This window comes from Nicotiana sylvestris, chromosome 7, assembly GCF_000393655.2.
Source record: "Nicotiana sylvestris chromosome 7, ASM39365v2, whole genome shotgun sequence".
NCBI lineage: Eukaryota > Viridiplantae > Streptophyta > Magnoliopsida > Solanales > Solanaceae > Nicotiana > Nicotiana sylvestris.
Genome location: NC_091063.1, coordinates 17,873,748 through 17,886,134, shown reverse-complemented (window position 1 = coordinate 17,886,134; position 12,387 = coordinate 17,873,748). Strand labels below are relative to the sequence as shown.

Sequence of the window (12,387 nt, the reverse complement as noted above, 5' to 3'; positions counted from 1 at the left end):
ACCATACGATACAATAAAATTTAAATAACAATCAAAACAAATATTGTATCTAAAGTAACAATACAATACAACAACTAACAACCATCCAAACAAATTATTTGAGAATTTCCATTTTCAGAAATTTGATAACTTTCTCTCCTTCAATATCTTTCAAATTTTATTGTATCCTCGCATATAGAGATAGAAATCAAGATCAACTCTTATGAGTTAACTCGTAAAGCATGGGCCTAAGCATTTCAAAGAAACATGCTATTGTAAAAAGGAAATTTGAAAGTATCTTAATTACTCATGTGATATAAAATAGATTATTTAGTATTAAGAAATTTTTTACTCATTAAAAAAAAACTGAATACATAACTGAATGGAAGTTAAGAAATTCTAATCATTTTTTTGGTGTTCTTGCATGCTATAATTGACTTACATGAGATTTTGGCCAGATACATGAGATGATCTCAAAAATTATTTAGATTCAAATATTTTGTACTACATCATACATTAAGTTTCATGATTACAGTTAAAAAAATGGAGTATTAATTAAATATTTACAAATAACAATGTAGTAAAGACTCAAATGTACATCTTTTCCCTTAGTCAGTTATATTTAATAAAATAATTACTCCATCCGCTTTATTTTATGTAATGGTGATTGACTAACCACGGAGCTAGAAATATTTTTGAAACTTGTGATCTTAAGTAAATCATGACATTTTTACAGCTATAAAAGCATATTAAAACATAAAAATATGCAATATTCTCTTTAAACAGCACAGAGGGAGTAATATTGAAATACTCCAATTACAAGATTTATTGTGACAACTAGAAACCAACAATAAATTTAAACCAGAAGAATTAAGATTTAATACGGCAGCTTCTCAAAGGAAGTTACTTGACTCTCGTTATCATTTCGACTTGTCTCTAAATCGCATCAAAATTTTCAGAAATTGGATACAATAATGATGGACTCAATTAAGTGAGGCAACAACAACAATTTAGCATGGTCAAATGAGTAAAACAACTGCAGTTAATTTATTTTGAGGTTTCAGAAATCAGGACAAGGCAAAATTTGGAATATATTTATCCTTATTATAATATCCAACTTTGCTTCCTAAGATAAAACAAAGTGTTTGTGCCAAGCTTGTGTGTGTATCGATTAATCCAACAGATACCTACTATCTCCGACCAACACAGGTACCATATATCTTACCAAGACTTGGGTAGATGTAAGATCTCACGTAGTGCTGCCTCAGTTTGGATTCAAATGTTGCTCCCGAGGTTGTCGACTTGCTGCTTCAACTATCGACTGCTAGGCCACCCCTTGGGGAAACTTATAGACCATAACTATGTCAATGCTCGACGTAAAACATTGAGCTACATATGACACAAATGGAAATAGATGAAACCAAATTGAGCTTTTAGTTGCCAAAAAATAGGGGATAGGACATGAAATAATTTCTAAAATAAGCTGACTAACTATTGATCAAACAGCAGATAAAATAACACGTTGGCTACTGGCGAAATTCCTGCCCAAGTTTTCTCAGAAAGGCACCTACTACAAAAACTATTAAACTACAACATGGTATGCCAAGCCCCTAAATGACCACCAAAACAGAACATAATAAAACAGCTAAAAATCATTAGAAGCAGGGTACAGATAAACAAATTTGAGTTCAGAAGGCAAGTCTTGATCGAAATTCTCCAACATTTATAAATGTGCAAATAGTGGAGGATGAGAAAAATATAGAGGTCCTGCCCATCAGAGAAGCAAAATATCCCACGAAACAAGGCTATAATTGAGGTTCTGGAAATAGGAGGAGGCCAAAATACTAGAGAAATGCTGAATAGTGGGAATGGGAGATGTTTCCTGGTTCTTGTATAGACTAGGAGAGTCAAGCTCAGAGTTCATCTGGTTAAAAGCTGGCAGAAGAATGGTAAAGGAATGGAAAATACTGAAACCAAATTTGCAATTTGTTATAACAAATTTACAATTCAAGACTGCTAAAGGAAATAAAAGGAAGCTGCTACATAATGCAAGTGGAAATCAAGAACAACCAAAGGCAGAGCCAGGATTTGAAACTCATGGGTTCAAGATTCTAGTTCTTTCAAGTTATTGGATTTTAAATTAGTAATTTGTACATATTCAATGGATTTCTTAAGATAAATACAGGATTTGAACGAAAACTACTGGCTTCGGCCGAACCAGTATAACTCTATGCTAGCTCCGCCCCTGAAGACAACAATATGTCAATATCAAATATTTTCTGGACATGACCAGGAGATAAAATGAGTTGTGAAGCTTAACACTTTGTATGTCTTTGGAAACAGCAAGATTGACTCATAGAGATATCCCAACTCTCCATAAGATGTTCATCATCCAGGTAACATCTCAGAAGTACGGCATTATTTAACAGCTGCTAGTAATCTTTGAAAAACAAGCTTCAATTATCTGATATGGCAAACAATTTTGCTCATGAAGGAAAAGCACATTGGTACCCGAGCAATTGATTTTTTTAGTATTTAAGGGTAAGTTACAGATGCTTAGGAGTAATGAGAACAAAGTTTTGTACAACTTACATTCTATCTTCTCGTAGAACTAATCATTGTTGCCATAACAAAACCTTTGGCAATGAGGTGTCTAGCTTCTATTTCTTGTAAAAACTTTACATTCTATCTTCAGTCCATAGAACTAATTATTGTTGCTTTATCAAAACCTTCAGGGATGAGGCGTCTAGCTTCTATATCTTGTAATAGTTTTATGATCGTTCCTTCTCTGCCGCATCTGAGAAGTGAGTTACATATTTCGGTTAACATACCCAAATCAGGGGTAATAGATCTTTCTAACATCTCTTTCAAGACTTCCAATGCTCCATCATAATCCTCATTCTTGAGGAAGGTGGACGTTAATAGAGTCAAAGTTGGCTTATTCGGGTGACAACCACCTCTGACCATGCTTTTATAGAGTTGAAAGGCACGGTCGGGATTCCTTCTTGCACACTGTCCACTAATCAAAGCAGAGAAAGTAGAGGAATTAGGAACCAAATTTGCCTTATCAAGTTCTTTGACCAAAAATGCAGCTTTCTTTGTCTTTCCCTCTTTGGACAGTCCCAAAATCAATGCATTGTAAGTCAATATATCACCCTTCAATCCATTGTTCGTCATCTCCTCAAAAAGCCGACTTCCCATTTCAGAATTACCAACCTGGCTATATGCATTTATCAATGTATTATACGTGACAACATTAGGAGCCACACCGATCCTCTTCATCTCGCTAAAAAGTTTGTTTGCTTCATGTAATTTCCGTTCTTTACATAAACCGTGAATAAGAGCGTTATAAGTAACACTATCTGGACATACCCCATTCTTCTCCATCGCACTCTTAAGTTTCAACGCGAAACTCAAGAGGCCGCGGTTACAATGTCCAGTCATCAAAGTGTTATAAGACACAACAGTCGGTTTCAAGCTTATGTTCTCCATTTCCCTAAAAACCTCAACAGCCTTTTCTAGTTTTCCCAATTTGGTAAAAGCACTCATAACCATATTAAAAGTGTAAACATTAGGCGAAATCCTTGAATGACGCATCTCCTTATAAAAACCCAATACAACATCTGTCCTATCCAAACTAAGCAATGAGCTCATAAAAGCATTGCAAGACTCAACAGTAGGAACAAAACCATACTGCTTCATACTACGAAATGTATCACTGGCATTTCTAAACTTCTTCAAATGAGCATGACACTTAAACAATGAGTCAAAAACACGCGGCGAAGAATCGCACATTCGATACGATAACAGTATAGCTTCAAATAATTTAGCAGGAAATTCAACACAACCTGATTTAACAAGCTTCCTCAAAATTGATTCAGCTGATTTAAACTTCTTATTCTTAGTAACAACATGAAGAACAATGGAATGATTCTCAAGGGTATTTGAATTAGGGTTTTTAACCTCAACCCAATTGAAGAATTCAAGTGACAAAACATAATCTTTTTGAATTTTCAATAAAATGTGCTTTACTCTAAATGGGGTTAAACCAGAAGCTAAAATCTCAAGCTTAGACCAATCAGAATGTATAAGGTGACTATGAGCTACATTAATAAAATCAAGATCTTGACCTTTAGGTTCAGAAATGGTTCTATGAGGCAACGGAATTGGGTCCAATTTTTTTCTTTGGTGGGTATTTTTGGGTAAATCAAGAAAGGTTGAAAATTTACGAAAATGTTTTAGACACTTCATTTCAAGAATTTTCTTGAGTTACCCACTTGAAATTTCATTGAGGGGGAACTGACCTTGTATGAAAAGAGAAATCTTTTTGCTTTTTCCTAAGTTATTGAAGGTGGACTTCAGTGTTTGAGCTGCGAAGGCAGGGTACCCATTTTCGTGAACGAAAGGGGATGATTTGATTTCTTGAATATAAACATTCGCCCACAATTTGTGACTTAATAGAAAATGTGTCCCCGGTATTTTTTGAAATTATATTTACTTCCCGTATCACCCTTGGGGGGATTTAGTCTTAATTTTTTTAACTAATTGGTGATATTTAATCTAGTATAGGAAGAAAGTATGAGAATTCACTGATTTTTTAGTTTGTGGAAAAGGAGGAATGTGGTAAAGCAAGAAAAATGTCAAATATTTAAAGCTGAAGAATATTTTCTTGCCCTTTCTTCTTTCTTTTATGTTTTAGTTTTTTTTTATTGTTTCTGATTTCACTTTTCTATTATATCCAGATAATATCATTACTGAAAGTCTCGAGATATCAGTCATCCTTTTATTCACTCAGAAATTTCTTTTTGGGAACAATTTTTCCCTAATAAATTGTGCTTGATGGATCTTTTAGGACCACTATTTAAATTTTGATCCCGTTAAAACAAGTCTTGAAAAAATGGCCTCCGAGCAGAATTTTGAAGTATGCTGATCAAAATTTTGGGAAGCCATCCTGGCAATCGCCTAATTTTGAAGTACAGCCACAATGCTAAAAGAATTGGCGAATCGTCAAGATTTGTGGCAAAATCGTGACGATCACTAGATTTTTTCAGCATGGCCTAAAAGATCTTGTGATCGTCAGAATTTTGCCATAAATTCTAACAATCACCATGAGTTGCTAGAATTCCGGCGAGCATACTTTAAAATCTAACACTAGAATATTTTTTCAAAACTTTTGTTCTCGGGATAAAAAAAATCAAGAGGAATTTTCAGAAATGACTATTGTTTAGTGCCTATTAACTTTCTATAGCTACCATATACATCATTACTTTCCGTAGCTACTTTTCAGTTGCTATAGTTTCTAGCTACTGTATTCATGAATACAGTAGCAAAAATTGGCTAAAAAATAGGGCAGTTCAGCTGTCAGCCGCTATATTTACATGTATTCATACCATGTATTCACAAATACAACATAATAATAGGTCTCTTCGATTGTTTAATAACGGAAAGCTGCTAATTTAATGGGGTACACTCCTAATATAACTCACCTAAATCAATTATAACACACAACATTATCAATCTAATTAAAATGAGAAGATTTATCAGATGTTAAACACAAAAAAATAGAGTATTCTTCAGACTTTCAGTCCCTCTTTTTTTCTAATACAGTTCAAGATTTTTTTCCTAGCATTGTTCGATGTATTCAAATTTATTTTTGTATTCACAATATTTTATTTATTTCTAATACATGGTATTACTGCTTTATTGGGTATATTTCATGGTTGTATTCATTGATTTTCCATTTGTATTGAGAGTATTTTATTGTATTTCAATGTATTATTGTTTTAAATAAAGATGGATACAGTTAGGTTGAAAATACAGATGAATACATTTATATTGAATGCATAACTAATTGATGAATAACATAAAAATGATAAAACTAATAATGTATTTAAAAATATTGTTGTATGAACTCAAATACATATAAATATATCTAAATACAATAGTCAAAAATCACTGTACAAAATAAAAATCAGTGTATGCCTTATCGAATACATATAAATACATCTAAATACAAGAAGAGAAAACCATTATATAAATATGTGCCTTATCGAATACATATAAATACAAGAAGAGAAAACTACTGTACAAAATAAAAATACCAAACCTAATCCTAATCTCATTAGCCACTGCCACCGTCTCCTCTGTCCTTTCCTCTCCCATGTCAACATTTGAAATAAATTAAGCAAAATCACTGTACACTGGATAAAAAATTTCCTCTATCAATATACTTGATAAAATCAAGTTGAGTTCTTGGACTTTATGGGTGATGGCGAAAAGGACCCAGACAGTAACATCAGATGAGAAACAAAGTTTGAAGGGAAAATCAATGTAGAGTTTTGATATGATGTTGCTGTTACAGTGCAAGTTTATAAGGGATTTGTCAACAAATTTTCACCATCACCCATCCGCAAAATCTACTCTAGGGTTTGAGAACAATCTAGAGAGAGAACCTGGAAATAAAGAAGAGAATCGTGGTTCAACAACGGGGAAGACAATTGTGTTGTGAGAGAGAGATCGTGTAGTGAGAAATAAGATACTATACGGTAATTTTGGGAGAAAATAAACTGAAAGAATGAGAGAGAAAAATATTGGACAACGTATTTAATGACTTAACTGTAAGAAGTGACCATAAATACATATTTTGCCATAAAAATTAAAAGGTAGCTATAGAAAATAATATTTTAAAAGGGTTTTTATTTATAATAAATAGGGTGTAAAGTTTTGCTAGAAGAGGTAAAATTTCCAAAAATCAACAGTGGCACAAAAGTATCATATATTTGACATTTCCCTTTTTTCTCTAGGCATTTGTCCACCAACATTTCTACTTGGCCCAATCCAAACTTTCTTTGGGCTTTCCCTGTAAACCTCAACCACAGTCCAAGCCTATTGTCTCTACTAATCTTCAAGAAGTCCGTAGCTGTGTTGTTTGACCTCAAACAACAAATGGCCACAACAATCTCATTGTAGTTAAAATCCATGAAGTTGCCAAAAAAATGTTCGAATTCTATCGATATGATTATAGTAGTGCCACAAAATTTGTTTAATTTGAAATTTCTACAAGCTGACAAACACAACAGATTGAGAACGATGAAAAATTTCAGCAAAAAAACGTTATGAAAGAGCCATTTCAAGCCATGACTGTTGGATCAAAAAATATAGATCTTGGTTCAACTAATTAAATTTATATAAATGAGGGTTAATTTTAGTTAATAATAATATCCCAAATATAAAGTTCTCAGAAATACAATAAAGACTATGTAGGAATACTTTAATGGCACCAGTAGCACACAACAATATTCAAGAAGTCAAAAAAATAATAATGTAGCATTAGATGAATAGCAATAAATAATATACAAGTAAATAGAACAAATGAGTTATCCAAGAAAGGATAAAACCAATAAATATTTTTTTTGACAATGATGAGTGATGGATGATCCTTCGAATATCTTGGTTATTCTCGGATCCAGTAAAAAAGTGTAGACAAGAATCTTAATGAAAATGTGATGTTTGTATGCTTGCAATAAGATCCAATTCTCTCTCTAAAGTCAAAGTGTATTCTTACAAATGAATATCACATGTCTCTATCATTGTGTCTCTTTCTATTTAAAGGAAACATTTTTCTAAAAAACCATAATAGTACAAATGCAGAGAATATCTACTCGAATATTCTCTTTAGTATCCTATCTTGAAACTAGCCGTTATAAAGCTGTCAAGAGTACTCGCCCTCGGCATTGATCCTTGTTGAATCCTCGACTTCAGCCCTTGTTAACTCTTCGACCACAGACTTCGCTGCTTCTTAGGTCATTTTAACAAACAACAACCTGGGAACATTTCCCCCAATATATTCTAAAGATAGATTTTAACTCATACAATTAGTCCCTCCGCTTATTAAGTCCAGCTTTGCTGGCGGGTTCGATGAGCGGATCATATTGTTTGTGGTCGAGATAATTGAGCGAGGTACGCAGGTCGTGGTGGTTGCGGCAAACAGGCAGTGTGGCCCTCTGTGGGCCGCATATTTCAAATGCTTCAAGAGTTATGATGTCCACGAGTTTGGATGATGTCATGCATCATTATGACGTATATTCTCGATGCGTCGCTTTGTTTTGCGTGTGACCTCTGATTAGACCTGCCACTTCGATTCTGGTGGCAATAATAATGAGCCGTTTTTGGTTTTGGTGCCCTGACCTTTATAAATAGAGGTATTTGGACACGATTTTGAAGTTTAAATTTTCTATTGTTTCCAAATCCCATACCTTTCTTTTGCTATTTTCTCCTCCGATCTTCTTTTCTCTGTTCCCGTGATTTACATTGTTCTTTACTCCCCATCGATTGATACTTTTCTTCCTTATATTGAATCATGTCTAACGTACCTTCTGAGTCTGGTGAGGGAAGTCGTGTTGCTCCCTTAGCAGTGGTGTTTCCCTCTCATGGGGGAGGTGTTTCCCCCATTGCTGAGGATGAAATATTCTCGCCGGTGGAGGTTGATAATCCCGCGTAATCCCGGTTCCAAGTCCGATCTTACCAAAGCACCGGATGTAGCGCCTGAAATTTTTAAATCAATGATGATGCCTAAGGAATTGGCGGAGCTCAAGGCCAAATTCGGCCTTCCCAACAATTTTAAGAAGATCCCGACCGAAGGGACGTGATACAGGTACATCGCCCTAGGTACTGCGCCCTCTATGCCTACCCTTCCCAAATTGACTATTCTCTCCCTCTCCTCCCGCTAGTGGAGGAATTATTTCGCCACTACGGTATTTTTCCGGCTCAGCTTGCACTGTATGTCTACAAGGTGATTAAGATGCTAACCAAATTCGCCGAGCTAGTAGGGCTGAACTGACGCCACGGTACTTGATGCACCTGTTCGCCCCTGGCTTTTATAGGGGACGATGTTGAACCTTTGCCACCGAGGAGGCAAGTACTTGGTGGTGAAAATGGACGACAAAGCTAATCATTAGTTTTTTCTTAACTTCTTCTTTGTCGGGACCAAGGACGTCGTGGCCAACGTCAACGGCTTCCCTGAAGCTTGGACCACACTCATGAGTGCCCTGTTTCCTTTTACTTTTACTTTTGATTCTGAACTTTGATTGACAATTTTTTTTGTTATCCTTTTGTAGCCAACGGTCAGTCTCCTTCTCTGGCCTCTCATATTTCTGACTGGGTCGAGTGACTCCTCCCTCACAACATAGGGATCCGTGATTGGCCAAGTTTTTCAAGAAATTCGAGCATGTTCTCCCTTCAACTGGTAATTTCCTTTCATTGATCGTAGCCACTGTCTCCTATTATATGTAGATTCATTTTGCAAACTTAATACTATTTTTTTCTCAGGAAAAGTTTCTCGGAGGAGCGGGGCACCAGTGCATTCTTTCTGTAAAGCGGCTGCTGCCTCCTCGACTTCAGCTCATGTTACGGCTACTACATCTTCCATTCTGATCTCGACCTCGGATACCATAACCTGGGAGCCGGTATCTGTTCCTTCTATGGCTCCTGCCCCCAACTTTATACGCTAATTGATGAGGACGACGTCTCGCTTGAAGACAACATTTTGATGGCTCGTAAGAGGAAGGTTGTGGACATTGAGGGAGATAGGCCGACAACCGTCGATGTAGGCGATTGTGGCCTTATACATCGGTCAGCCCAGAGTTAATCGGGGATCATGTAGCATTAAATATTGATGCATATCAGGGAGATCCCAGAGGCAAGTCCCGTGGCCCCTTGTTTGGAGGATACTGATATGTGCCTTGTGGGGATGCGGTCGAAGGTGTGGTGAGCAATGACGTCCTTGTTCTTTCGAGATACGAATAGGCCTCATCTTCCGGGGTTACGATTGACATGCCTTCTTCGACTGATGATAGAAGAAAGGTAAGAGATGAGGAGGACTTGAGTGCAAGAGATGAGGAACTGGTGAGGGTAGTGGGGAAGTGCAACGTCCTGGAGGGGACGTTGAGGAGAAAAGAGGAAGAGCTCGAGCTTAGAAAGGGGGTCGAAACCCAGTTCAGTGATCTTCAAGCTCAAGTAGTCCTGCTGCGAGGCCATCTTAAGGAGTGTCAGTTTAGGGCGGAGGCTCCTAGTGGCGAGGTCGCTGAGAAGCAATGTGAGCTAGAGAAGGAGGAGTCTACGTAGTTGGAGGCTTTGAGGAAGGCAGAGTCCCTTAAGGTGGTGATCCGAACTCTCCATTCCGAGCGAGAAAATGATTTAACAATGGCAAAGCTTAAAGAAGAGCAGCTCGATGAAAGGATTGGGGAGTTGGAGAAAGAGACCTCTGATCTTTACGATCGAGTGCTGCTCTGGAGGCCGAGAAGGACAAACTACTTGATCAACTCTCTTCATCTGCGACTTTTGGATTTCCCAAAATTTTTTCTGATTTGTACGAGGAGTGGATTCATGCCGAAGCCCGGCTGGATGTGCTTCACGAGTGGTATGTAGCGCGATCCATTTTTGTTGTAGACTTTGAGGGTGCTCATGCCAAAGCTCACGAGGCTCAAATTGCGTGTGGTTATGATTCGACTACTCCTCTTCCTGGTAAGGAAGATGAGGGCGATGAGGATGCAATAGATTGCCTCGAGGCCAAGGCCTGGTATGATTCTGTATACACCCCGGTCGAGTATGGCGAGGGCGTTGGGGGCCAATATTGTGAGGGTGTTAGTGATCAGGGTGGTGATGCCATTGAAGATCGAGTTGGCGAGGGCATTGAAGGCCATAATAGCGACGATCAGTAGTTTTCTTTTTAAACTTTTATGTATTTTTGCTGGCATCTTCAAAATCCTTTGTAAACAGTTTAAGTGTGAAATATCAAAGTTGTTCCTTGCATCTTCTTCTATTCATGTGGTTTGTTTTCCGTACTTGTATATATTTTTTGCTTTTGTTGTTTGCTCGTTTCGCTCTTGTCCTTCTTATAGTTGTTATGTTTTAGCTGGTCGTGGCCTTGGAGCCTAATATTCATAGGTCACGTGAGTTTCTTTGTTGAGATGTGGTCGAGGGCCAATAGTTGTTTGTTTGAACGAGGTCGAACGTAACCTTTTGATAGATCGCGGTCGAGGTTCAGTAGATGTTTGTTCGAGCCTAGTTAAACATAACCTTTCGTTAAATCGCGACTGAGGGTCGGTAGGTATTTGTTCGAGCTTAGTCGAATGCAACCTTTTGTTAAGTCGCGGCCGAGGGCCGATAGGTATTTATTCGAGCTTAGTTGAACATAACCTTTTGTTAAATTGCGGTCGAGGGCCAATAGGTATTTGTTCAAGCTTAGTCGAGCATAACCTTTTATTAGATCGCGGCTGAGGACCGGTAGGTATTTGTTCGAGCTTAGACGAATGTAATCTTTCGTTAAGTCGCGGCCGAGGGCCAATAGGTGTTTGTTCGAGCTTAGTCGAACATAACCTTTTGTTAAATCGTGGCTGAGGGACGGTAGGTATTTGTTCGAGCTTAGTCGAATATAACCTTTTGTTAAATTGCGACCAAGGGCCGGTAGGTGTTTGTTCGAGCTTATCGAACATAACCTTTTATTAAATCACGGCCGAGGCCCGACTTTAATAGGCCAGACCCTTGCTTTCTTATTGTAATAGCGTTCTACTTGTTGTTTTTGGGCGACCATTCTTATGTACACCGTATCTCTTCGTTCGTCAATTTTATCGAGTTCCTACCTTCTGTTATCGTCGTTAGTCATGCCGTTTTTGTGGGAGTACTTTAGGCTGGATTCTACAACCTCGATCGGTATTACTGCCTCGATCCCACAGACCAAAGAGTATGGTGTCTCTCCTATGCTCGTCTTCAGAGTTGTTCAGTAGGCCCATAATACTTTTGGTACTATTTCTAGCCATAATCTCTTGGTGTCTTCGAGATTTTTCTTCATGATGTTTAGTATGGATTTATTGGAGGATTCTGTTTTCTCGTTAACCGCTAGGTGATATGGGGTTGAGAGTATCCTCTTGATATGCCATTTCTCGAATAACTTGACGATTTTCTTTCCTGTGAACTGGGGTCCGTTGTCATAGCTGATTTCTTTAGGAAGGCCAAATCACAGATGATGTTTCTCCATATAAAGATGATTACTTTATTGATGTTTTAAGCATCAATACCACACAATAGGGGGGGTGATTTGTGTGGTACCCAATTTTCGCTATAGAAGAACCTGGTTTTTCTAGGTGTTCTAACTACTACTGCTTACAGAATAATAAGTACATAAAATAAAGAACACAAAGATTTTTATATGAAAAACACCTGGCTCAAAAGGTGAAAAAACCATGACCTACTACTCAGTAGGATTTTCCCAAACTTCCACTAAAATCACTGAGCCAAAACAACATTTACAAAAACTTTTTGTAAACCTAAGGATTAACTCTAATCCCGTTGTGGCACACAGCCTCAACTGTTGCGACAACTTCAAGTTAGCTATAACTTGAATACTCTAGG

General features: G+C 37.3%; 1 protein-coding gene across 1 annotated transcript; it reads right to left on the bottom strand.

Moving 5' to 3' along the window:
• Nucleotides 1–1,046: 1,046 nt before the first annotated feature.
• LOC104213702 (pentatricopeptide repeat-containing protein At4g26680, mitochondrial) lies at nucleotides 1,047–4,379 on the bottom strand. Its single transcript, XM_009763236.2, has 2 exons — nucleotides 2,572–4,379; nucleotides 1,047–1,368 (listed from the first exon to the last, which is right to left on the bottom strand). Exon 1 carries the CDS (start codon nucleotides 4,228–4,230, stop codon nucleotides 2,671–2,673), a length of 1,560 nt encoding a protein of 519 aa, XP_009761538.1. The 5' UTR covers nucleotides 4,231–4,379; the 3' UTR covers nucleotides 1,047–1,368; nucleotides 2,572–2,670.
• Nucleotides 4,380–12,387: the final 8,008 nt, after the last annotated feature.

Bases quoted from the DNA above. Each gene is read 5' to 3' on its own strand.
- LOC104213702 (XM_009763236.2), bottom strand. From the start codon at position 4,230: ATGAAGTGTCTAAAACATTTTCGTAAATTTTCAACCTTTCTTGATTTA.